Source organism: Salvelinus namaycush, chromosome 7 (genome assembly GCF_016432855.1).
Source record: "Salvelinus namaycush isolate Seneca chromosome 7, SaNama_1.0, whole genome shotgun sequence".
Classification (NCBI taxonomy): domain Eukaryota; kingdom Metazoa; phylum Chordata; class Actinopteri; order Salmoniformes; family Salmonidae; genus Salvelinus; species Salvelinus namaycush.
This window is the reverse complement of record NC_052313.1, coordinates 56242311-56269870: the sequence shown is the minus strand read 5'-3', so window position 1 is coordinate 56269870 and position 27560 is coordinate 56242311. Positions and strand designations below refer to the sequence as shown.

The following is a 27560-nucleotide window of genomic DNA, read 5'->3' as shown; positions in this document are numbered from 1 at the left end:
TTTGTCCAACACGTCATTGTGTTTTCATCTAAACATGCCAGTTAACAATTATTGTTCACAATGAAGACTTTCACTCGGTCACTTGGAGTTTCTTTATTGTCATTACAAAGTAGATTTGATGTTAGCCCATTTAAATGAGTTAAACTATCTGTAAATAAAAACAAAACTAACTTCAAACTGCTTTAACACGGTTCTCTATAAAACACGTCTCCAGACTACCTGTTGACTCTCTGGACCTGTCTATCGGAAGGACATTGATCTCAGTCCTGATCTCCAGACCCTAAACCAATGCATTAGTAGTTGTAGGCTGGAAGGTGTAAGACGAGTTAAGCAGTATGGATGTCCTTGGTTCATTCTATGGAACCCTTGAACCCAGCCGTAAAGCCCATCCATAGTGAACCAGTGGCTACCTTAACAGCACAATTTAAACCTTCAAACCGGCTACTGCATTTGACTATACGGCTTTAACTGAACTATAAGACAGAATTGAAGCCAACATAATTATAGTATTAGGATAACAATATGGAAGAATTGATAAACACTAGTTTTTATACTGTAGTAGTGGGGCCATTTTCTGACAGTGGCTAAATCAATGGGGTAGAGATTTGGATGGGGCGAATAGGAAAAGGGTAGCCCAACTCATTTGGGAGGTGTGGGGGGGTGACCTTAACCCTTCCAACACCAGTAGGGGTGGAGGAGGGCTCTGTCCTGTCTAAGAGGGCTCTGTCTGGGGCCCACATGCTGTGAGAGGCTGCACCAAAGACTCCAATTATCCAAAAACGCTCATTCTACCAACTTAACCCAATTAAGTACATATGGTTAAGCACATATCCTATCAGACTTAGTGTTAACGACACAAACTGAAAAACCTATTAACTGTGCCCGTGTGAAAAACACACAATAACTTAAAAGGTCATATCTGGGATTCTCGCTCTACAATATTGTGATGGTGACAGAAGAGAGTTCTGTCCAGCCGTTGCTAGGTAGACTTTGGGAGCATCTTTAATCCAGGAATATACCACATTATAAATACATTATTGTAAATACATCATTATAAACATGCCATTAACAAATCAATGTTTACACCATGAAAACAAACAGAAACCCAAATGGAAACCCTTACTGTGTGGGGAGAATGTTATTTCTGTTTCTTATGACAGAGTGAGTCAGGTCCCTAGACTTTCATACAGCACAAACTTGGAGGGGAATTTAGTTCTGCCTGTAAACAGAACAGGGGAGAGGTGCTGTTCTAATCATCATATTACAAGCGCTCATTGTGTAAGCTTACTCGGTGTTCCCCACTGGAACATTGGCTTTTTCTTACAAACTAAGCAGCTACATCATGACGAGCCAAAAGTAAAACACTGCCAACATGTTGACTCGTCTGTAGTGATAACACTATTGTTTAGCAGCTGCTAACAATCATGTGCATATTGAGTCCTTTATGACTGATGGTCAGGAACAACAGCCGGACACACAGAACAGGAATAACTGAGTAATATTGACTTTAATATTTATAGTGGTTTTATGTGGGAGTCATAAGGACATTTGAAAAAGAAACCTGTTCTGGGTACATGAGTTACGCTTCTGCTCAGCTAACTAGATGTGTGTGCTCACTCATATCCTTGTGTAATAATGTCCATTCCAAATGCTCTCTTCTATAATGTAACATAAAAACTAAACATTACATCAACAATTTTATTCAATTTTACAATCCTATTGTTTTGTACATTCACATTACATACAAGTGAGAAACAAACATCCTGTGACATTTTATTTAAAAAATAGTAATACAAAAATAGTATAAATATTACATGTATTGTACATTTAAAAAATAAAAGTCCTTCACAGTTTAGGGGTATTGTAGTAGTAGTGCATTGCTGATCAGGTACCCTGGCTACCTGCAGCTGCTCCCGCCGTTGCCTTGGCGACCGTGCAGCTCCATCACCAGGCTCCGGATCTCCTCCCTCTTCCTCCACACCTGTTGCCGTGGAAACCAGCGCTCCAAACGCAGGGGGAGGTCAAAGTGCACCACTGGGTTCTGGAGAAAGTCAGTGAGCCAACCAGAGGTTTTGGATTAAGGTGTGATGTCATGCATGGGACAGGCAGTTATCATTTCAGATCAAGTGTTTTAGACAGTGTAGTGGAGTCAGAAAAATACCAATGAAATGGATGGTTGATGTCAGCTTGTTGTTAAGCGTGGGAGGTTACAGGGGGAGGGCCGTACCTGCAGAAAGCTCTCCACGTACTGCAGGAGGTAGAGGCCACAGTCGCTGCTGTTGTCCTGTAGAGGGACTGTACAGTGGGAAGCCTTCATACTGTCCACAGTGAAGTCTCTGCGTGTTCCTCTACGCACCTCCCACTCTACATGTAGGTAACTGGAGAGGACAGCCGGGAGAGATTGAAACTAGTGTACACACACATATATGAACCACACACACACAAAACAATGCAGGCGCGACAGACACACACAGAGAGAGTACTCACTCCCGCAAGAGCTTATAGATGCTCTCATGGTAAGAGATCTTCAGGGAGTCCATGATGAGAATGCAGGGTCTACAGAGAGAAGACAACCCCGTGATATTACACACACTGTTATAGATGGAGGAAGTACAGACAATTCATTCACAATTAATGCACTCACTTCTTAATGATGGTCTCCCTCTGACAACCATCTTGGGTACACACCTTCAAAATTGGGATAATGTAACTTAGAATGTTGCACACATGCTCAAAACATCTGATATTTTTGATTGTTTTACAAAAGAGGGTGATATTTACTGGTGGGTTGTTGGGCCTCAATATAGGTTTCCCACTGGCTCCCCCTGTTCCACCTGAAGTACGTACACACACACACACACACACACACACACACACACACACACACAGACACAGACACAGACACAGACACACACCTTTTGAAACCAGCAGCAAATGTTTAGTTACTTTGATTTTGTTCTGTGGTGTTATGGCCAAATGTGCCTGCTCCATTTCTCAGTGTTTCTTGGCTGGGTATGGAGGGCACGCTAGACCTGAACTACAGCCACCAGGCCAACCAAATAATTCCATCTGCAGTTGGGATTCAATTACACACACGCATGAACATGCACACAAAACATAAACATCACATCCAGGTATGGCTAGAACACCACCTAATCGTCAGTTTTCTGAGAGAGATATCGTTTTCAGAGGTCTGGAGTTGTATATAACAACATAAGCCCTAACATAGGGTTTTAACGGGTAGTTAGGGACTGACATCGCAGCCTAAACAGCCCCCTAGCTACCTTCCAACAACATTGAGGCAAAATAAGAACGATCTAACCCAACGTTAATTTGGTCATTAAAGTTAAACAAAGCATGTGGACGCAACCCGGGCTGATTAGAAACACTATTACAGGGCCCTGGTGAGAGAAGTGAGATTCTGCCAAGGTAAATATCACAAACACACAATGCATCGGCGCTGTCCAACGCACCTGCTCCGTTCTGCAGTTTGGGGTTGCTGGCCTCTGGAGAAGGCCCAGTTGAAGCCTGGGGCTGGCATTTCCTCTTCCCCCCGTTGGCCTCCACTCCAGCTGGGCCGGACCACTCCTCATGCTGGGTCTGCTCCAGGCCAGGGAAACAGATCACCACAAGGTACCAGTGGGCTCTGGGGAATCAAACACAACGGAATCAGACAAGGGAAGGTGCAATGTATCATGTATGTGGCTATATGCGAAGTGTTCAATGTGTATGATAAGAGTAACGTATAAGATATATATTATGTACAGTGTGTAATGTACAGTGTCTATTTTGTATACAGCAGTACTGTGTGTCTAAGACAATCCTTCCCTCGGGGACATTACAGTTCATCCTATCCTATCCTAGGAGAGAAAGGGTAATGGACTGGGGATACAGAGATCTGTGTTACCGTATCTACATTCTCATCTAGATATATAGATGGATTTGATCATGGCAATACAGAGAAATGGGCAGCATGTGTTGTTTCAATGTGTAAAGAGAGAAACCAGTCAGTCTAGTGGAGTAAATGGCATTCACAAGACACTATAGGGAACAGCTGTGTCCCCCGTCCTAGCCTGGCTGTGTCCCCCGTCCTAGCCTGGCTGTGTCCCCCGTCCTAGCCTGGCTGTGTCCCCCGTCCTAGCCTGGCTGTGTCCCCCGTCCTAGCCTGGCTGTGTCCCCCGTCCTAGCCTGGCTGTGTCCCCCGTCCTAGCCTGGCTGTGTCCCCCGTCCTAGCCTGGCTGTGTCCCCCGTCCTAGCCTGGCTGTGTCCCCCGTCCTAGCCTGGCTGTGTCCCCCGTCCTAGCCTGGCTGTGTCCCCCGTCCTAGCCTGGCTGTGTCCCCCGTCCTAGCCTGGCTGTGTCCCCCGTCCTAACCTGGCTGTGTCCCCCGTCCTAGTCTGCCTGTGTCCCCCGTCCTAGCCTGGCTGTGTCCCCCGTCCTAGCCTGGCTGTGTCCCCCGTCCTAGCCTGGCTGTGTCCCCCGTCCTAGCCTGGCTGTGTCCCCCGTCCTAGCCTGGCTGTGTCCCCCGTCCTAGCCTGGCTGTGTCCCCCGTCCTAGCCTGGCTGTGTCCCCCGTCCTAGCCTGGCTGTGTCCCCCGTCCTAGCCTGGCTGTGTCCCCCGTCCTAGCCTGGCTGTGTCCCCCGTCCTAGCCTGGCTGTGTCCCCCGTCCTAGCCTGGCTGTGTCCCCCGTCCTAGCCTGGCTGTGTCCCCCGTCCTAACCTGGCTGTGTCCCCCGTCCTAGTCTGCCTGTGTCCCCCGTCCTAGCCTGGCTGTGTCCCCCGTCCTAGCCTGGCTGTGTCCCCCGTCCTAGCCTGGCTGTGTCCCCTGTCCTAGCCTGGCCTGATTCTCTTGTATAGGAACACCCTGGAAGATACCGTGTCAGAATATAAATCCGTATCTGGAGCTTAGCCCATTTTCCAGCTACACGTCAGTCGGGAGGTATTGTCATTGATGCTTTTATACTGAAAACCCATTAAGATATGTACAATAGGTCTGCAGTTGTATATCATAATATATGCCATTTAGCAGACACTGACATCCAAAGCGACTTAGTGTCATGCCTGCATACATTTCCCTATGGGTGGAATTGAACCTACAGCACTTGGCATTGCAAGAGCCACCCTCCACGGACTGAGCAGGGCTCCAAATCATTGTGCCGGGGACAGAAGACCGTGTTGACAAAGGTACAGTATCTAGACTAAAACCCTTCTACTGTGGTCCTAAAGGGAACAGGGAACGTGACGCTGTGCAGCACTCCATCCAGACCGCCATCATTCCACAGCCATATGAATGAAGGTACGCACATCTGGCCCCGTCTCTGTCAGGCGTGACATATAGTGTACAGCAGAGTACAGTAGTGTAGTATAGAGTAGTGTAGTATAGAGTAGTGTAGAGTAATGTAGTGTACAGTAGAGTAGTGTAGTATAGAGTATGTTTGTGAGAGTGTGTGTTTGTGAGAGAGTGTGTGTGTGTGTTTGTGAGAGTGTGTGTGTGTGTGAGTGTTTGTGAGAGAGTGTGTGTGTGTGTGTGAGTGTTTGTGTGAGAGTGTGTGTGTGTGAGTGAGTGCATGCGTGTCTATGATTCTCACTCACTTGTGATTGACAGGCACAAACAGGTAGTCCTTGTTGAAGATGTCAACATGGCGGGTCCACGTCCTCACCCTCTGGTGCCTCCTGTCCCTGGCCCTGAGAGGAAGGAGAGGGGAAACACTTCACAGCAACACATACTACTCCTTCCATCACAATCCAGGAAGAATATCTCTTAACAATACTCTTAACAAGAGTAAAATGCTCCTTATCTTCTCTGTCAATACCATCATTAACATCGTTAGCATGTGACTAAGCCACCAGCACACGTAGAGCACGCTGCCAGGAGCCTAAGACCAAACATGAGCCCCCCGCGGAGCGCCATGTGACGCGCGGCCGAGCCGCCCACTAAGCTGTTAAAAGACGCTGAGTGCTGATCTCCTTACGGGATGGCAGCCTCCTCCTCCAGGGACGTGTCCCTGCGGGTCAGCTGCTTGTAGAAGAAGCTGCTGAAGACATGACATCTCTCTGCCAGGGGCCCCGGGGCCCGCTCCAGGAGAAGATACCTGAGGGGACAGGAAGATGCTGAGGTTTTGCTGTACTGTCACATGCTGTGTGGCTGAGCTAAACTATGGGGACGTGGCTGATTTCCATATATGTTAAATGAAGCTAATGTTAGGGTTTGGTTATGATAACGGTCAGTTTTAGGTTTTGGGTGGTCAGCCTGTCAATGGGATGCTGGTCAGAAAAGTCCCCTTAGTCCTGCTTCATTGTACTTAGTTGTGGTTTGAACCAATCAGCATTCAGGATTAGACCCACCCATTGTATAATCACTGGTTACACGTCTGCCAGCTGGCTAAGATGTTCACATGACAGGAGAAAAACATTGGTCCACAGGCAGATCACTAGAACTCACTTAAGGTAGAAGTCGATGATGACGTCATTGAGGAACTGGCCACTGTCCAGACAGTCTAGGTCCTCTGTTGTCACGGTGATTCCTCCTTTAGAAGGGAGTGGTGGGTACTGGATCAACCTGATGATGAAGAGAGCCAATAGTTAATGTGTAAACAGCAACAACTAATACTAACTAATATAGTTAGTAATATACTAGGTAGTATATTCTACATTGAAAACCATCCATAACAATAAACTGGTGAGCAGCAAGATATACTGCCCTCACCTGGTGGGCAGCAAGATATACTGCCCTCACCTGGTGGACAGCAAGATATACTGCCCTCACCTGGTGGGCAGCAGGCCCTTGAGTCTGGAGTAAGGCTCTCTGCTTCTGTGGTTCGCTCTGGTCCGACTGGGGCTCCCCTGATCGGAACAAGAACAGAACAGAAAAACATTACAGAATCACCTGTCAGAAGTCATAAGTCATCACTCTACAGATTCAGGTGATCAAATTCAAAGTTTTGGCGAGTGATGAGAATGAGTGGGACCGAGATGATACAGTCAAGGTCTGCTCTGATGATGAACAGCAGAGAGGAAGAGGATGACGCCACTCACTGTGTGTGTGTTGGCCAGACATGCTGCAGATCTGCCAACTCTGTCCAACTTTTTAGAGTACCAGATGCGGGCGGCAAATTGGAGATACAACTCGCGCGCCTAGCACGCGCCGAATTGGGGTTTTCTTTCCCAGCACGCGCACTGTTTGTGAGTCTGATCGCAATTATAGAATTGTACCAAATGAAGTCTATAAAAGGTTGAAATACGTACTTTCTTGACAGCATCCCATTTAATGCCAATATGTTTATATTTATTTTTTATTATACTTTTGTAATGCTTTTTGTGACGTAGATCATAATTAAAGTTAGTCTATCAGGTTGCGTGGAAAATACAACTAATGGGACGCAGAATTAAAAGTATATCACAATCGCACAAATGCGACCAGTTATTTTTCGTATTTGCATTTCATTTCTTTCACTAGCAGATGCGAGTGAACTGCTGGCACTTTAGAGCCCTTTAGAGCCCACTCCGTACATGTCTGTGTGTTGCAGCTCGAGAATCGGGATGTTAGATTTACTCAGTGGATTTATTTTTTATTAAAATGTAAAAAAATATATATATTAAAAAAAATCGGGCCCTATTAATTTCTTCGTACTTTTAACTCGGATCTTGTACCTGCGTACATGGACAGAGAATTGCATAGTTGGTACGCAAAATGCGTGCAAGTTGCTGCGTCCACAGATGAGGTCAAGGGAGCCAGCTCATAAAGACGAGGTCTTTAACGCCTACTTTGGTCTATGCCAGCTGGCCCCAAAAACCCTGACGTTCCTGGGCCCTCCCTGGACCACACACCACACACACAACCCCCGCCACACACACACACTCTCCGCCAATCACATATCACCCCTGCCGTACTCATCATCCCCACCACACACACACACCTTCGCCCACCCAGATCCCTTCTAACTGCCTGTGTAATTCCTCCATCCTTCTAGGACCTGTGAGGCAGTAGAGACCAAGCTCACTTCTGCAGCTGGTTGGGTGTGATCCCACCCCCCACTAACTCTGTCCAACAAGCCATCTCCACTAGAGGTCGACCGATTATCATTTTTCAACGCCGATACCGATTATTGGAGGATCAAAAAAAAGCAGATACAGATTAATCGGCCGGTTTTTATCAAAAAAATAAAGGGAACACTAAATTAACACATCCTAGATCTGAATGAATGAAATATTCTTATTAAATACTTTTTTCTTTACATAGTTGAATGTGCTGACAACAAAATCACACAAAAATTATCAATAGAAATCAAATTTATCAACCCATGGAGGTCTGGATTTGGAGTCACACTCAAAATTAAAGTGGAAAACCACACTACAGGCTGATCCAACTTTGATGTAATGTCCTTAAAACAAGTCAAAATGAGGCTCAGTAGTGTGTGTGGCCTCCACGTGCCTGTATGACCTCCCTACAACGCCTGGGCATGCTCCTGATGAGGTGGCGGATGGTCTCCTGAGGGATCTCCTCCCAGACCTGGACTAAAGCATCCGCCAACTCCTGGACAGTCTGTGGTGCAACGTGGCGTTGGTGGATGGAGCGAAACATGATGTCCCAGATGTGCTCAATTGGATTCAGGTCTGGGGAACGGGCGGGCCAGTCCATAGCATCAATGTCTTCCTCTTGCAGGAACTGCTGACACACTCCAGCCACATGAGGTCTAACATTGTCTTGCATTAGGAGGAACCCAGGGCCAACCGCACCAGCATATGGTCTAATAAGGGGTCTGAGGATCTCATCTCGGTACCTAATGGCAGTCAGGTTACCTCTGGCGAGCACATGGAGGGCTGTGCGGCCCCCCAAAGAAATGCCACCCCACACCATGACTGACCCACCGCCAAACCGGTCATGCTGGAGGATGTTGCAGGCAGCAGAACGTTCTCCACGGCGTCTCCAGACTCTGTCACGTCTGTCACATGTGCTCATGTGCTCAGTGTGAACCTGCTTTCATCTGTGAAGAGCACAGGGCGCCAGTGGCGAATTTGCCAATCTTGGTGTTCTCTGGCAAATGCCAAACGTCCTGCACGGTGTTGGGCTGTAAGCACAACCCCCACCTGTGGACGTCGGGCCCTCATACCACCCTCATGGAGTCTGTTTCTGACCGTTTGAGCAGACACATGCACATTTGTGGCCTGCTGGAGGTCATTTTGCAGGGCTCTGGCAGTGCTCCTCCTTGCACAAAGGCGGAGGTAGCGGTCCTGCTGCTGGGTTGTTGCCCTCCTACGGCCTCCTCCACGTCTCCTGATGTACTGGCCTGTCTCCTGGTAGCGCCTCCATGCTCTGGACACTACGCTGACAGACACAGCAAACCTTCTTGCCACAGCTCGCATTGATGTGCCATCCTGGATGAGCTGCACTAACTGAGCCACTTGTGTGGGTTGTAGACTCCGTCTCATGCTACCACTAGAGTGAAAGCACCGCCAGCATTCAAAAGAGACCAAAACATCAGCCAGGGAGCATAGGAACTGAGAAGTGGTCTGTGGTCACCACCTGCAGAACCACTCCTTTATTGGGGGTGTCTTGCTAATTGCCTATAATTTCCACCTGTTGTCTATTCCATTTGCACAACAGCATGTGAAATGTATTGTCAATCAGTGTTGCTTCCTAAGTGGACAGTTTGATTTCACAGAAGTGTGATTGACTTGGAGTTACATTGTGTTGTTTAAGTGTTCCCTTTATTTTTTTGAGCAGTGTATATTTGTAATAATGACAATTACAACAATACTGAATGAACACTTATTTTAACTTAATATAATACATCAATAAAATCAATTTGGTCTCAAATAAATAATGAAACATGTTCAATTTGGTTTAAATAATGCAAAAACAAAGTGTTGGAGAAGAAAGAAAATGTGCAATATGTGCCATGTAAAAAAGCTCATGTTTAAGTTCCTTGCTCAGAAGCTGGTGGTTCCTTTTAACATGAGTCTTCAATATTCCCAGGTAAGACGTTTTAGGTTGTAGTTATTATAGGACTATTTCTCTCTATACCATTTGTATTTCATATACCTTTGACTATTGGATGTTCTAATAGGTACTTTACTATTGCCAGCCTAATCTCAGCAGTTGATATGCTTGAAGTCATAAACAACGCAATGCTTGAAGCACAGAAGAGTTGCTGGCAAACGCAGGAAAGTGCTGTTTGAATGAATGCTAACGAGCCTGCTGGTGCCTACCACCGCTCAGTCAGACTGCTCTATCAAATCATAGACTTAATTATAATATAATAAACACACAGAAATATGAGCCGTAGGTCATTAATATGGTCAAATCCGGAAACTATCATTTCGAAAACAAAACGTTTATTCTTTCAGTGAAATACAGAACCGTTCCGTATTTTATCTAACGGGTGGCATCCCTAAGTCTAAATATTGCTGTTACATTGCACAACCATCAATGTTATGTCATAATGATGTACAATTCTGGCAAATTAATTACGATCTTTGTTATGAAGAAATGGTCTTCACACAGTTCGCAACGAGCCAGGCGGCCCAAACTGCTGCATATACCCTGACTGCTTGCATGGAACGCAAGAGAAGTGACACAATTTCCCTAGTTAAAAGAAATTCATCTTAGCAGGCAATATTAACTAAATATGCAGGTTTAAAAATATATACTTGTGTATTGATTTTAAGAAAGGCATTGATTTTTATGGTTCGGTACACATTGGTGCAACGGCAGTGCTTTTTTCACGAATGCGCTTGTTAAATCACCCGTTTGGCGAAGTAGGCTGTGATTAAATGATAAATTAACAGCCACCGCATCGATTATATGCAACGCAGAACAAGCTAGATAAACTAGTAATATCATCAACCATGTGTAGTTAACTAGTGATTATGTCAAGATAGATTGTTTTTTATAAGATAAGTTTAATATAGCTAGCACCTTACCTTGGCTCCTTGCTGCACTTGCATAACAGGTTGTCAGCCTGCCACGCAGTCTCCTCGTGGAGTGCAAAGTAATCGGCCATAATCGGTGTCCAAAAATGCCGATTACCGATTGTTATGAAAACTTGAAATCGGCCCTAATTAATCGGCCATTCCGATTAATTTGTCGACCTCTAATCTCCACCCATCAGTCTCACCATCTCCCCATCTCCACCCCTCAGTCTCCCCATCTCCACCCCTCAGTCTCCCCATCTCCACCCCTCAGTCTCATCATCTCCACCCCTCAGTCTCATCATCTCCACCCCTCAGTCTCCCCATCTCCACCCCTCAGTCTCCCCATCTCTACATCTCCATCCATCAATCTCCCAATCTCCATCCCTCCAATTTCCCCATCCCTCCATCTCTCCCCTCACTGGACACTGTCACTTCATCAAAACTAAGTCAGGGGCAACTCACACTGTGTGTGTGCGTGCGTGCGTGCTGACAGGGCCACTTCTTCTAGCTGGCGCCACTAACTGGCCTTCATAGAACCTGCTGTTATGTTGAGCACCCAGACCTCACAGTGGATTGAATAACACAGACATTATTATAACAGGTTTATCAATGTATACCTCTGCATCTTAAGGCAGAAGGATGGAGAGTTGGGGGGACAGGGGACGAAAGAGCACAGAGGTATATACACACTGTCAAGCACATAGACACACAGACATATTCACACAGTTCTGAGCTCCTGAGTGACTATACTGACCTTTGCTGCCACCAGGCTCTGCCCCAGCAGGGTGAGGAGGTGGGCGTCCTGGGGACAGCTGTGTATCAGTGCCAGGCCGTCTGCCCAGGACAGAGGGCTCTTCAGGTCGTAGGAGCGGCCCTGACGGAAGGCCTCTACATCCAGCATGGAGGCTAGCAGAGCAGCCTGCAGATCACCCAGCTGTTCTCTTAGGACCAGGAGGAGGAATGGACAGGCCTGACCTATATATCCACAATAGGAGGGAACACACACACATTAACACACAGAGACACACAGTGTTATACACGTTGGCAGGTGATGACTTTCTTTCCTGGAGAACATGAGGTTGAATCATGACGGTGTGCTGCATTGTGATCCTCCCACTAATACTCAGTAACTGGCCCACATTAAGGACAACGCACCACTTCTACCCTCCTTGTCTTTATTTAGGTTCCCGAGGCAGAATCTTGGGAAGTTTGTTTTCCTGTTGACCTTCACAGCTTGATTGAACCTTGAACTCAATTAATCCACCTCTGGATCGGACGGAACACCAGTCCCAATTTATCATCAAATTCTCCGCATCTGGTGAAAATATGTTGAGCCACTATTCATTAAACTATAGATGTATTTATCCTCATTTAACCAGGGAAGTCACTTTGAGATTGACGTCTCTTTTTCAAGTGAGCTCTTTTAAAGTTAACATGGACTCAAGTCTCGACTAACACTGTAATGAATTTCTCTGTCTTAATTCTCCTAGTTGGTACAGTAGTCTTACCAGGCAGTGTAACGGGGTGGAGGGCTGAGAGCTCTGTCTGCACCAGGTTGGCCTGGGCCTCAGACACCCAGAGGAAGAGCAGGGAGGGGGCCGCTCGGCCGGGACAACCCTGGAAGAGACTCCCGTCTTGGGCTAGACCCCCGTCCCACACCGCGTACCCCCTGAGCTGGGACGCCACCAGGCTCACCGACACCCCCCCCTCCTCCTCGGATGACACCCTGGAATCTGTTGGAGAAGGGGGGTGAGGTGTAATAATTCTGTTTTGATCATACTGGATATCAGATGACAGGGAAGTATTTTTTGTTGGATTATTTCTATAATTTATTTAAGGGTCTTATACAGTATTTTGGAGAATGAAGAAAGACTGTCTAATACACTGACTATCAGGGGTTAAGAATCCAAGACCCTGGAATTACTAGCACCATGCTCTCACTAACTGACCACCTCCTGCTCAACATAAGCGTCTTAGGACATTAGTAAGATCCACAGATGCACCCGGAGTCAAGTGGGGTGAAAAAGTTGTGCAAACCAGTATGGCCTACTGTCGCCAAACGTAAATAGAACCCTAAGCTGAGCTTCTTAACCCTAACCCAGTCCAGAGAAAAACAGGTAAGTGTGTAGAGGTGTGTGTGTGTTCAGGTGTAAGTGTGTGTATGGGGGCAAAAGTGTGTGACCCAGACAGTTGACCAGGGTCGTTACATGCTCACCTACAGTAAACAACATGGTAAGCCATGGGACAATAACAAGTGTAACCGTAATGAGATTTATATAAAGGATTAAAGATGGGTTATCGAAGGGAACGTCAGGCTGGAATTAAATCATTACACATAATTAATATTACAAACTGGGTGGGTCGAGCCCTGAATGATGATTGGCTGACAGCCGTGGTATATCAAACCGTATACCACGGGTATGACAAAACATTTACTTTTACTGCTCTAATTATGTTGGTAACCAGTTTATAATAGCAATAAGGCACCTCTGGGCGTTGCGTCGTGCTTAAGAACAGCCCTTAGCCGGGGTATACAGTTGTTTTGGCCATATACCACACCCCCTCCTGGCCTTATTGCTTAAATATAGAATAGGCTGATCTGATCCTTCTACATGTATATAATACCTGTAAATCCTTAACTACAGGTTTTTTGCATCGTACTGGCCGCCTACCTTTCCTTCCTAGACAATGGATTTCAGCACTACACTTTCAGAACAGAAGTGTGTTTGCCAGTCTGACTTCACTAGCCTGGTCCCAGATCTGTTTGTGCTCTTGCCAACTAATTTGCTTATTGTCAAGCCAAACATGTTTAGCATGACAATGAGGGCCAAGGAGTTGGCACGATGGCACTAACAGACTGCCACTCATCTGCTCGCTGCCCTCATCTAAATACCTTGACCTAAGTCTCATCACAAAGACACTGAGGCCACAATCTATGACGTCAGGCCGCAATCTATGACGTCAGGCCGCAATCTATGACGTCAGGCCGCAATCTATGACGCCAGGCCGCAATCTATGACGCCAGGCCGCAATCTATGACGCCAGGCCGCAATCTATGACACATTGTGCCCCGTTAACGTCAACTGAGGAGAGGAGAAGGGGGCCATCATCTATGTGGTGGCAGATGGTGGCTCAGGGAAGCTATGAAGCCCATATGATCCCCCTGGGGAAGGGGAGGACCCTGCATGTGTTGCAGTAAAGACTAAAACACACAGTGACTTCACCCTCTGAGGCTTATTGAGACCTTTTTATCATCTTTCCCCATCTGATCATTAGGCTAGGTCATACTCCACCACACACACAGCTGCAATGTCAAGCTGTCAGTGATTACCTTTCAGCGGTAGAGTGATGCCATCATCTGTTACCTATAAAAAAGAGGAGGGAGATTAAATATATTAGCAGGAGGAAAATGCTGACATGTTGTCATTACGGTATGTAATAAGAGAGAGGATGAATAAAATAGCTGATTAGAGAAGAGGTAAAGGAGAAGAGATTGAAGACAGGTGGAGGGATATTATAAAGCATCCTGTTGGGTTTATATACTAGGAGGGTAGACTGACCCCTGACCCTGATGCTCAGTCTTGACCAACCCCTAGACCCTTATTCCCCTAGCCCAGACCAGATGCACTTGTGTAGATCTGAAAGGATTAAATAGGTATTCACATTGGACATATTTAGCATGGTTGCTATGGAAACAATACCAATCATAACAGAATAATACATATTCTGTTTAAAAGGGTTGTCAATAAAAAAGACAATGCCTCGTTCAACAACAGAAGGAACGTTTCCAGACATGACAAAAGCAGATAAATAAATCCATCAATAAAATAGGCAATGGGGACTTCCCTGTTGTTTTGCTGATGTCACAGTGGAAAACAACAAAAGTCTGACACAGTAATCTATTGACCACAAGGCAACTGCTCCGGACTCACTGACCACGGTTTCATTCACCCCAGTACTCTGTCATTAGCACCACACTATTTCTTAACTGCTTGTTAAAGGATTTTATGGCCCTTGAATGGACTTGATGGGAGTTTGTAGAACACCTGGTGATAAACTGCCGATGTTTTGCCAGTTATGGTCTTGAGTTGCTTATCATGTTATTGTTCCAGCAAGAGACTGGCATGTGGGTTCATGAGACTGCCAGTCAAGGTTGTGTTCGAAGTGTTCAAAGTAGCGACACATATTTGATCTTCTATTTTATTACAGCTCTCTCCATCCGTCCCATCAGTGTAATATGTAAGTCCTATTTTGTGAGCACTGGCCCATTAAGACGTTGGACAACACATGTCCTTTATTAAAATATAAACCAGGAACAAAAACTAGTGATGGGCCAATCACATTAAGGGGGAAGCTATCTGGAAGAGAGCATGGAAAGAAAGAGAGAAAGAAGCTGGGCAAATATGGATGTGAAATCAGGACAGCGGGGAAAGAACCTGGTTGTTTCTGTCTTCCATTCATAAAGGCTTCAACTGAGACACAAATTTGGAACGCACAGGTATTATGCTCAGCTAATTTCAAATGTGGAGTACAACCACACGCCTATGTGTACACAAAGATAGAGTGACCTACACACACCACTAGCCAAAGTGTCTTACCACCAGGTTTCCATTGGCCTGTGCTCGGAGCACCCCAGCGTGCAGTGTAGAGAAGGACAGTTCCATGATAGGAGGCAGTGGCTGTGTGCTGCCAGGTTGGTGCTCCGATACGCTCTGTGACCCAATGACCTTCTCTCCAACCACAGCCTGTCAATCACAACACAGGGGCACCGGCACACATGGAAATAATTCACAATATTGCATAAAACACCTCATATTTACCTCAACTGCTTAAATAGATTTCTTCCCAGGCATGAAACAAAGGCTTTCCTGGAAGCAAATCGACCAAGATTTCCTAGAATGTTTTCAATTGGTGATGTCTTGTCTTTTAGTTGCAACAAGTTACAGTGGATGGAGTTTAAGGTGGAGGCCCTTCAGCTAGGTTCCTCCAGCTACAGTAATGGTAGAAGAAACACTGCACTGAGCAACATAGAAATCATAGAACAGAGATGGGAAGCTCTATTCAAGATGCTCAACAACAGGGGTTACATCTGTTCCTCTACAGCTTCTCGAAACACAATAACAAACATGTTGGATCTTAACCAGAGTTACCGGCTTCTTCTAAAACATCCACTGGGGAGGCTTTCTACTACTAATTATCTCACAGCACCAGACTGGTTTCTTTTATTACACATTCCCAATCCCACATGTGTGCTAGCTAGCTGAACCTCTACATGTGTTACAGACAGGCAGTTAGCTGACAAGAGCTGGCAAACCTCACCTCAGTCGTGATATTGGCTACAATGTTGTCTTCTCCAAGTCTGACCTCTCAATCCAAGTCTGAAATAGCTGGCTTCTCTGAGCACTGTCTTCTCTGAGTACTGCATATAAAAATGTCCGTCTTGATTTGATGTTCTCTGACTGTCAAATGCTCTAATATTTTTCAAACCAGACAATATGTTATTTGTCCAGGCAACCATAGAATTAGAACCATATCATTAGAATTCTACTCACTTAAAGTGAATAGGCCTCTGACATGTGATGACGTACCATGATCATTAGAGACACATGCCCCCTCCCATCCCTCCTTACCTGTTTGAGTACATGTTCCTCTTGGGTGGGTTGGCCTTGCCTGGGGCTCTGTTGTGGGGTCTTCAGCCTGGGGCACTCTTCTTCATCATCCATGTCCTCCTCATCCTCACTGGACAGCACAACTGACATACAGAGACACTCAACTTAGTATGGGGATTATACACTGTCGTTATACAAACAACGGGAACTAATAATATTACAGGCCAGCGGTCTGTTGCAGCAGCTGGGTGTAAAAAAGTTGGGCTTAAATGATAAGCGGAAGGTAGCAACTCCCAGAATATACTAGCCTTTCTTTCAAAATGAGGGAAGAGAGAGAGAGAAAGAGGAGAAAGAGAAAGAGAGAGGAGAGAGAGACAGAGAGAGAGACATGTGTATACACCAGTCTGTAGGTGAGGGGATTGTACTGTATATAGTAAGGTGCCTACACACACTGAGGCTGGTCCATGCCAAGGCTGGGGTTGGTGGGCCCAGGGTAATTAGCTTGCCAGGGAGTAATCTGGAGTGTGATGCTCAGCGCTGAGCTAGCCAGAACTGGAGCACCTTGTCCTGCTGTACCACCAATAACTGTTCTATATCTATGGTGCCACCTATTGGGACTGGCACCTTGAAGTGACACTGACACCGTTAGTTAGTTCACGAAGGAGCTGCTGGCACACTGACTGTCACTGAAGTTGAGAGCAGGAGCTCCTTTCTGTGCTCTACCACCTACTGAGACTGTCACTTTCAAGTCAGTGTGTTAATGAGTGTGTCAGTTGCTGTAACAGTCAGTGAAGGACTTAGGAGGATTGGAGTGGTATCTATTTGTATTCAAGATGACTACTTTGATGAATGATTAGCCATTATCTCGATTTTTAAAGCCCCCAAGCAGTCTTTGTAATTTTATTTGTAAATCATTGTATGTCTAATAAATCACTGTCTGTTAATTTAATGAAAATAACTCCAACATATATTTGTTTTATCATTTACACTGAGTATACCAAACATCAGGAACTGAGTGCATTTCCCTGAGCCTCCTTTCGCCCTTCAAACACTCCGTCTGATCGTGTGGGCGTTAGGAAACAAATGTGAAGATATTTACATAGACAGCCCTGATTGGCTGATAGGATGGTCTAGAGCCCACCCCCTTACCCAGATGAACAGTCATTGGACTATTATCATCAGATCACATTGTGATGTCATGATGTGGGCCAAAAGTTCCATCTCACCAGAACAAGCTGAAATTCAAGGCATTGTTTTCTAACATCTCGTACACAAAAAGGGCATTATCATAATTTCAGTGATATTAAGACATAGTGTGAAAATAGCATCATCTTTTTTAAAGAATAATCACGTTTTTAAATGCACCTCCCCTTTTAATATATCACATTGGTTATGATGAAGTACGCAATATTAGCCTACATCCTGTTGTTCACCAATACCTTTGGCATAAATACAGATTAGCCTACATTGTACAGGTCCTGACATAGGACCACGGACATAGCTGGAGATGGCTGTTAGCTGCTCACACAAAGTCAATGGGTTAATTAAAGGTGGACTAGAAGCTCCTGGTAGCAGCGGAAGGACCCAGAGTCGGAGGGGGAAGTGGAGGGGGGAAGGGGATTGGGTCAGTGTGGGTCAAGTGCCAGTAGACAGACACAGGACTAATGGGCTTTATAGGGAGCTTTGGCTATCCACAGTAATCTGGGTGACTACTTGTCTCCCTCCCCCTCCCCATAACCCTGGTGTTGCAGCGCCATGCTCTACCAACTGATCCACACGGGACCTACATATTCCTCCTCCCACTTCCTGCCGTTTCCCTATCCCTGTCTCCTCTCTCTCTCTCCCTGCCTGCCTCCTCTCTCTCTCTCTCTCTCTCTCCCTGCCTGCCTTCTCTCGCTCTCTCTCCCTGCCTGCCTCCTCTCTCTCTCTCTCCCTGCCTGCCTGCCTCCTCTCTCTCTCCCTGCCTGCCTGCCTCCTCTCTCTCTCTCTGCCTGCCTGCCTGCCTCCTCTCTCCCTGCCTGCCTCCTCTCTCTCTCTCTCTCCCTGCCTGCCTCCTCTCTCTCTCTCTCCCTGCCTGCCTCCTCTCTCTCTCTCTCCCTGCCTGCCTCCTCTCTCTCTCTCTCTCTCCCTGCCTGCCTCCTCTCTCTCTCTCTCCCTGCCTGCCTCCTCTCTCTCTCTCTCTCCCTGCCTGCCTCCTCTCTCTCTCTCTCTCCCTGCCTGCCTCCTCTCTCTCTCTCTCCCTGCCTGCCTCCTCTCTCTCTCTCTCCCTGCCTGCCTCCTCTCTCTCTCTCTCTCCCTGCCTCCTCTCTCTCTCTCTCCCTGCCTGCCTCCTCTCTCTCTCTCTCTCCCTCCCTGCCTCCTCTCTCTCTCTCTCTCTCCCTGCCTCCTCTCTCTCTCTCTCCCTGCCTCCTCTCTCTCTCTCTCTCCCTGCCTGCCTCCTCTCTCTCTCTCTCCCTGCCTGCCTCCTCTCTCTCTCTCTCTCTCTCCCTGCCTGCCTCCTCTCTCTCTCTCCCTGCCTGCCTCCTCTCTCTCTCTCCCTGCCTGCCTCCTCTCTCTCTCTCTCCCTGCCTGCCTCCTCTCGCTCTCTCTGCCTGCCTGCCTGCCTCCTCTCTCTCCCTGCCTGCCACCATGCATGGTACATTAACATGGAGGGACAAAGGGGACTGAGAATAACCAAGTCTTCTCTCGTTATCACTATGGTCTTTTCCTTGTCAGCACTTTGAGTGCATGTGAAGACACACACACACACACACACACACACACACACATCAAAAAAAGTGAGCCACCCCTCTGCGGTGGAGCCAGGCATTAATCTCTCAGCACCGCTGACAGCTGATGGTTTCCCATGCCCGCCTCTGGCTACAGATCTCTGACCACAAAGAGCTTGTAAAGCTATAACTAGGACCCATTATGAGAAGAGAGAACAAATGCAGACCAGATGAGGATCCTCATCGGATGTTGTGTCCTCATCATTCCCCTGGTGATGCCCCAGCCCCATGTTGACAAAAATATATTTGAATGGCAAATATTGCCTGTTCCTGAAAATTACAAACCCAAGCTTGAGTTTCCTCTCTCTTCCAACCGCTTCTTGGCTCCCTAGCTCCCCATGTCGTCATCATTATGAAGGCTCCTGTACTCGTTACTACCTAATCCCTGGGGATTTGAAGGGCCAACACTCCGCTAGAGAGAGGAAGCCCATGGGTCTCTGCTAGACAGGTCCTCGCTAAGGATGCAGCTCACCACAGATCCAATCAGTGGCTATGGGCGTGGCTTAGTTGCATAGAAGTTAAGGTTAGTGTTGGTTATAGGGGTGGAGCTTGGGTCCTTCCATTCTAACGCCACGGTGGTGGTGCACCATGCCAGCAGAGGGAGTTTCCCTGTAAATTGCTTACAGTGTGTCAGTGTGCTCTGGGTCGTTGGTAAATTCAGAGTGTTTCGATCTCGGGAGCGTTCAGAGTACACTGGACGCTCTGGCCGAGGAGAAAGGTTGATCCGAGTGTTCTGTAGCTGGCTAGCTACTTCCAGACATAAATGAGAGAACACCTCACTCTGACCATTTTACTGGTCCTAGCAGAGCTGATTAGGCTGTTTTCATGTTATCTAGAGCGTTGGTGACTAACTGTGATTCTGGATACAATTTAGTTATGTTTTTTGCCAACGTTTACTGACACCGGTAATATTCAACAGGTGTTGCGCGTTCGTAAATTCATCAGTTTTTAATCTGCTCTAGCCAGAGTGAATTTACGAACGCACCCTTAGTCTCCCTCGCCCCCAGTCTGGTTTGCATAGCCACAAAGTCAGACTCCAAAGCCACATTCTGCCTTACAAATGACCTCATCGCTTTCTTAAAGAGACACCGCACACTTTGATGAAAGATATGGCTTCTTCTATGCAAATGTTGATCAGTACAATCAAATAATATGTTCTAACAGTTGCCCATAAAATAAGTCCTAAACGGAAAGGATTGTTTATCATCTGCAGCCCCATAATATCAGCTACAACAAGCTCAATGCACACACTCCTGTTGAATAATATGCACTCACCTGTATTGTGAATAGACCTAGGCTGCATCTTGATTCACCCGGTTTATCAATGCAGATTTACCATTCAAATAAATGACCATTATGTTGTTTGGTACTTAGATTAGTAATAACAAGTCAAACTGATTGCATAACAGTAGCTGAGTTTATCTGTCTGGATCAAGTGCCATTCTGGGGATTTGTCTAATACGCCTTCTTTCTGTTGTTGTGGTATCGTTTTAGTATTGAGTATCGTGATACTAGCCAGCCTGTTATGTAATGGCTCTGAACCCCACTAAGACATACAGCTGAAACCGCTTCCTCGCCTGTTCATCCATTGGTGTCGGACGATATTCTATACTGATGCCACTGGGTGAGGAGGGCATTTTGCTTCGTTTATAATGTTGGTTCAGTGTAACAACACTCGTATTACAGAGTAGTATGTGACGTCAAACCGCCAGTCTATGCGCGATGTGGTATGTTCTGATCAATATGCTATGAAGGGTTCAACAGTGGGTCAACTTACTAGGTTCTGTGGAGGTGGGCTTGGGCCTCCTCAGCCTGAGATGGAGGGAGAGACACTTGGTTGGAGGCCTCCTCTCTCTGTCTGTGAGGTTAGCCCGGAGGGGAGGCCTGCTAAAGGAAAACCGCTTCTCCCGTGTGGCCTGGGTCACTGAAGCCACAGCGGAGAGGGGGTGTCTCGGGGACCCTGTGGATGCCCCTCTGGCCCCTGACGTCAAGGGGCGGTCGGGAGGGTCGTCACTATCTGAGCTCTGGCTTCGGTGGCCTGCTGGGACAGGGACACTTCCCCTGGGGCCCGTCCCTGGAGAACCACTAGTCCTCTTGATCTGATTCTGCAGTGATCCTGAGCTTCCCGTCCTCTCCTTCTGAAAGCACACCAGGTAGGACTACTATTCACAGGGGTTAACCTAACAGAAATTCCCCTAGAAATGATTACAATCAACTAGAAAAAGAAAAAGTAAATCCTAAAAGAAAAGGTATGAGCCTGCATATGCCCCTACACTAACCAGCTTGTTCTCATATAGTTCCCTACAGTTTGTTTACAACGGCCACACTTTACAAGACTCAATACTATTCTATAGACCAAGCTACCCTGGGGTGTTATCCTGTAGCAAGATATGGAGCTACCAGCTCAGCTGAATCAGGACTATCTGTATAGGGTGGAAGTTAAACAACTTGGCTGTTCACTGTTGTCATTTCACTGTGAGGAATAGACCTAGCAACACTGAGTTAGCCAACACTAACAAACCATGCCTGAAAAAGCTAGCCAACGCTCAACCTAGCTAGCTAACAAGTATGGTTACGACCAATAACTATGTACCAGACTAGTAAGTATAAGCAATTGGGAATAGGGTCCCACTTGAGACACAACCATAATCCTACCTCTGTGTTTTGTGGTGGAGATCCATTCATCCCAGAGTCACGTCTCCTCCATGTTGAGTCTCCTGGGGAGACAGAGCGCCTGTCGTCCGTCTTTGAGGAACTGTCCACCTCTCTTTCTGGAGCCGGTTCTGATGCAGAATCCTGCTCCGACTCCACTGGGCTGCATCTCACAGACATTTGGGAATCTCCCGAGGAAGATGTAAAACAGAAAAGGAATAATAAATGATATGCCATTTAGCAGACACTTTTATCCAAAGTGACTTTGATAAAGGTTTTTGTATGGGTGGCCCCAGCGGGACCTGAAACAACGAAATAAGCTAGTAAAACAACCGTTCCATTTTGACAGAGAGACAGTAGCCTGGTTGTCTACATGTATGACATGACAGCGATAGCCACAGGAGTTGGCTAAAGCACACAGCTAAATATGACGTCTCCTGAACGAGAAAGAGTTAAAAGAAAAGCAGTCTAACGGCAAGAGATTGTTTACTGCAGGCATTTTTAACAACGCCTTAAAGTTAAGCATTTGTTTATCCAACCAGGAAAATGGTCAGGCTTGCCAGCACAATGTAGAAGAGGGAAACGCAGGGGGAGGTTAGACAGAGCAACACCTGCTAAATGTTAACCCCACTGCTCCATGAAACAGCAACAAAACACTTAACAAGGAAAACTCATGATTACACAAGTATGTTTGAACCTTAATTGGCTAGGCCTTTGTAGATATAAGCAACCTCCGACTGCTGTGGATCTACAGCCTAGACTGAGCACCAACATTTAAGAAAAATGTTTTTAGAGAAATAATACATTTTCACAAAAATAGCATAGCATCCACAAGTGTAGATTGTCTTCATCAGGCCTCCTAACCTAAGCACATTGTCTAGGGATTGTTTTGGACTGTGTGAGAAAGAATGAATGGTAGGCTAGGATTTCACCTCAATGAACTCTCTGTGAGTGTGTTTGTGTGTGTGTGTGAGACACTGACCACTGAACTCTGCACGGGGCGTCTTGAGCAGTGGCGACACACACCCCATCTCTTGATTCTTGTCCCGGCACAGTGTGTCTGATGCCCTCTTAGGGCGCCATCTAGTGGAGGACAACGGTACAGTCAGTTCAAATGATTCCAAGCATAGATTTCTATGGTCGGTGTCACTTCCAGTTCTGACAGAGTTACAGACACCAGAACAATTGTGAACCGAACAAGCAGAATCACACGTGAATTCACATTTAAAAAATCAACTACGTTCTAATTCCTAGACTTAAAGTTATCAATTTTTTAAGATCTATTATATTGTAATTTTATTTACATTTATCCAGAGCGACTTACAGGAGCAATTAGGGTTAGGTGCCTTGCTCAGGGGCACATTGGCACATTTTTCACCTTTTCGGCTCGGGGATTCGAACCAGAAACCTTTCGGTTACTTGCCCAACGCTCTTTACCACTAGGCTACGTGCCGCCCTGACGACATACCCGTTTTTGAAGCAGGGAGGAAAGGCTGCTGGGAGTCTTTGTTCAGCTTTGTGTGTTGATGATGTCACAGGGCTTGATTGGATGTGAGGTGGATTCTTATGAGTCAGAGACTCCGTCTGCTTTCTAGGTGTTCCGTTGACTGCTAGCTGACAGCGAGGGGGTGATCTCCGCAGTGTGCTTGGCATGTGGGTCTCTCTCCATTTGCTGTGCTCTGGGGAATTCCCTCTCTGGCTGGCAACTGGATGGTGTTCTGGGGTCTGAGCTGGTCTCTGGAAGCCTGTTGACTGGCTGGAGTTCCAAAGTCTCAGCAATGTCTATCTAACATCTCAGGAACTACATCTATACCATATACAGTTGAAGTCGGAAGTTTACATACACTTAGGTTGGAGTCATTAAAACTCGTTTTTCAACCACCCCACAAATTTCTTGTTAACAAACTATAGTTTTGGCAAGTCAGTAAGAACATTATCTAATTTTCCCCAAAATTGTTTACAGACATATTATTTAACTTATAATTCACTGTATCACAATTCCAGTGGGTCAGAAGTGTACATACACTAAGTTGACGGTGACTTTAAACAGCTTGGAAAACTCCAGAAAATTATGTCATACTTTAGAAGCTTCTAATAGGCTAATTGACATTATTTGAGTCAATTGGAGGTGTACCTGTGGATGTATTTCAAGGCCTACCTTCAAACTCAGTGCCCCTTTGCTTGACATCATGGGAAAATCAAAAGAAATCAGCCAAGACCTCAGAAAAAAAATTGTAGACGTCCCCAACTCTGGTTCATCCTTGGGAGCAATTACCAAATGCCTGAAGGTACCATGTTCATCTGTCACTGCTCTAAAACCACCATAAAAAAGCCAGACTATGGTTTGCAACTGCCCATGGGGACAAAGATTGTACTTTTTGGAGAAATGTCCTCTGGTCTGATGAAACAAAAATAGAACTGTTTGGACATAATGACCATCGTTATGTTTGGAGGAAAAGGGGGGATGCTTGCAAGCCGAAGAACACCATCCCAAACGTGAAGTACGTGGGTGGCAGCATCATGTTTTGGGGGTGCTTTGCTGCAGGAGGGACTGGTGCAATTCACAAAATAGATGGCATCATGAGGCAGGGAAATTATGTGGATATATTGAAGCAACATCTCAAGACATCAGTCAGGAAGTTAAAGCTTGGTCGCAAATGGGTCTTCCAAATGGACAATGACCCCAAGCATACTTCCAAAGTTGTGGCAAAATGGCTTAAGGACAACAAAGTCAAGGTATTGGAGTGGCCATCACAAAGCCCTGACCTCAATCCCAAAGAAAATTTGTGGGAAGAACTGAAAAAGCGTGTGTGAGCAAGGAGGCCTACAAACCAGACTCAATTACACCAGCTCTATCAGGAAGAATGGGACAAAATTCAAAAAACTTATTGTGGGAAGCTTGTGGAAGGCTACCCGAAACGTTTGACCCAAGTTAAACAATTTAAAGGCAATGCTACCAAATACTAATTGAGTGTATGTAAACTTCTGACCCACTGGAAATGTGATGAAATAAATAAAAGCTTAAGTAAATCCTTCTCTCTATTATTCTGACATTTCACATTCTTATAATAAAGTGGTGATCATAACTGACCTAAGACAAGGAATTTTTACTAGGATTAAATGTCAGGAATTGTGAAAAACTGAGTTTAAATGTATTTGGCTATGGTGTATGTAAACTTCCAACTTCAACTGTAACATCATCGGTGTAAAATAACCTGCACTTTTTTTGTCATTATGATTTCCTGCTATACACACTGTACTAGACATTTTGACCAGGTACATTTAACTGGTTGAAGAGCACCATCTACTGAAAATAGTAAACACTGCAGATATCCATGACCACTGCATCCTGGCAACAAAATAACCAACAAAAACCAGGCACGAGGTGAAAGCACAGAAAAGTGGTGGAAAGAGTGTCATGGTTGACACGTTACGCTCCCAACGGGGTCAAGAGGTAAGTCAAGTAAGTCATCTAGGAGAGATAAGTGACATTCTTAATCCAGCAGCACATTGTCTTTGAACACTGTACAAATAAACTCTGGTCCAGTGCGTCACGTCACTTGTTGATGCTGTTCATTAATCTCAGCAGCATGAATACTATGGACCAGAGCCATGTACAGATAATCTCTATACATACCTCTGTTTCCCTGCTCTGGGGATGTGTCCATTCAGAGAGCCAACCTGTTCAGGCCTTTTTCCATTTGAAGAGCCATTGCACCAGCTTGTCTGAAATGACACAGTGTTGTTTCAGCATAACTATTAACTCATAGGCTACATAGTACATTGACCTACAGCTTTTAAAGTGTCTTGAGAGTGATAGGTTTAAATTAGAGAAGAGTCTTGGGTTGGGTTGCAAATGGCACCCTATTCCAGAGGAGGCTGGTAGGAGGCACTATAGGAGGATGGGCTCCTTGCAATGGCTGGAATGGAATTAATAGAACGGAGTAAAATGTGGTTTTCATATGTTTGATACCGTTCCATTAATTCCATTCCAGCCATTAAAATGAGCCCTCCTCCTATAGCTTCTCCCACCAGCCTCCTCTGCCATTGTCCCTTTTGTGCACTAGCCACCCTGTGGGTTTTGGTCAAAAGTAGTGCATTGATTAGATAGGAAATAGGGTGCCATTTCAAAATCAAATCAAATTTTATTAGTCACATGCATCGAATACAACAGGTGAAGACCTTCCAGTGAAATGCTTACTTACAAGCCCTTAACCAACAATGCAGTTTAAAAAATATGAATAAGAATAAGAAATAAAAAGGAACAAGTAATCAAAGAGCACCAATAAAATAACAATAGTGAGACTATATACAGGGGGTACCGGTACAGACTCAATGTGCAGGGGCACCGGTTGGTCAAGGTAATTGAGGGAATATGTACTTGTAGGTAGAGTTATTTGGGCAGCACTTTGGGAGGTTTCATTAGCATGACATATAGTATTTTATTAGGAACACCTAAAAAGTGTTCCACAGGGATGCTGGCCCATGTTGACTCCAATACTTTCCACAGCTGGGTCAAGTTGGCTGGATGTCCTTTGGGTGGTGGACCATTCTTGATACACACGGGAAACTGTTGAGCGTGAAAAACCCAGCAGCGTTGCAGTTCGACACTCAAACCAGTGCGCCTGGCATCTACTACCATACCCTATTCAAAGGCACTTAAATCTTCTGTCTTGCCCATTCACACTCTGAATGGCACACACACAATCCATGTCATAATTGTCTCAAGGCTTAAAAATCATTCTTTGACCCGTCTCATCTCCACTGAAGTGGATTTAACAAGTGACATCAATAAGGGATTATAGCTTTCAACAGGATTCACACGGTCAGTCTGTCATGGAAAGAGCAAGTGTTCCTAATGTTTTGTACACCCAGTGTATACCTTCTAGCTATGCCGATCTCACTTATCACCATGAGCAAATATAAGCACAACATTTATTCACAAATAACGAGTCACCGTGTGAAAATGCAGTTCATTGGGGCTATGTCCACTTCAAATGGAAATGATATGGGATACCTCGAATGGGCTGGAGGTATCCCGGAGACGTGAGAGAGGGGACAGCATGTGCATGTTGTCAGCTTCTGATGGCTGTTTTCTCTTGGGGATTTTGAAGGGAACTGCCATCTGAAATGAAGAATTACTGTATTACGGAGGTGCCACTTACGCTGACCTGCTTGTAGCTAACTATGTTGTAGCTCTGGTCCAGGCCGTTAGTGCGCATCTGTCCACTAACGTTACTGGACCAGAGCTAGCTATTTTCCAACACCTCCTAATCAAGTTAACAACAATGCACAGGTTATGTTCAGAAAGATGTGACACAGTTAGCCAGCTATCTAGTAAGCTAGCTACCTGTAATATGAAAAGCCTTTGGTTAGCCAACATAGCTAGCTAAGTTAGCTAACAAGCCAACTTACTTAACTGTCAAGGATGCTGAATCAGACGGAAATATGGCTAACGAACGAAAACAAGAAGCATTGTAAAGACGCCATTACGTTGTCATTTGCAACCAATTAAATGTTATCATATTGGCTAGCAAGCAAGGGATGACTGCTTCCAGTAAAATGCTACATCAATCTAGCAGCAGGAAGTCATCAACAACAGACGCACCTCTAGCGTTAA

General features: G+C 45.7%; 2 protein-coding genes across 5 annotated transcripts in view; one reads left to right on the top strand and one right to left on the bottom strand.

The window, feature by feature from the left end:
* The window catches only part of LOC120050855 (interleukin-1 receptor accessory protein-like 1), an 838450-nt gene that overhangs the window by 502470 nt on the left and 308420 nt on the right, over positions 1-27560 (top strand). The window lies entirely within an intron of this gene.
* LOC120051486 (sentrin-specific protease 7-like) lies at positions 78-27558 on the bottom strand. Of its 4 annotated transcripts, XM_038998380.1 has the most exons (22): positions 27356-27555; positions 26958-27065; positions 25578-25666; positions 23409-23696; positions 22923-23023; positions 21944-22128; positions 21066-21426; positions 16542-16663; positions 15510-15656; positions 14243-14276; positions 12420-12644; positions 11666-11886; positions 6764-6840; positions 6440-6556; positions 5970-6089; positions 5590-5682; positions 3474-3646; positions 2782-2834; positions 2645-2688; positions 2488-2556; positions 2228-2378; positions 78-2041 (listed from the first exon to the last, which is right to left on the bottom strand). In XM_038998380.1, exons 2-22 carry the CDS (start codon positions 27063-27065, stop codon positions 1898-1900), a joined length of 2922 nt encoding a protein of 973 aa, XP_038854308.1. In that variant the 5' UTR covers positions 27356-27555; the 3' UTR covers positions 78-1897. The 4 variants fall into 4 exon arrangements, with proteins under 4 accessions (XP_038854308.1, XP_038854305.1, XP_038854306.1 ...); XM_038998377.1 differs by having other exon boundaries at positions 2645-2834; positions 27356-27556; XM_038998378.1 differs by having other exon boundaries at positions 2645-2834; positions 21066-21423; positions 27356-27556.

Coding starts and splice junctions, on each gene's coding strand:
- LOC120051486 (XM_038998377.1), bottom strand. CDS start 27,065: ATGGCAGTTCCCTTCAAAATCCCCAAGAGAAAACAGCCATCAGAAGCT. Junction 23,024..23,408: donor CCTCCCTGCTTCAAAAACGG/GTATGTCGTCAG, acceptor GTCCTCCACTAG/ATGGCGCCCTAAGAGGGCAT. Junction 6,090..6,439: donor ATCATCGACTTCTACCTTAA/GTGAGTTCTAGT, acceptor CTGTCCCCTCAG/GTATCTTCTCCTGGAGCGGG.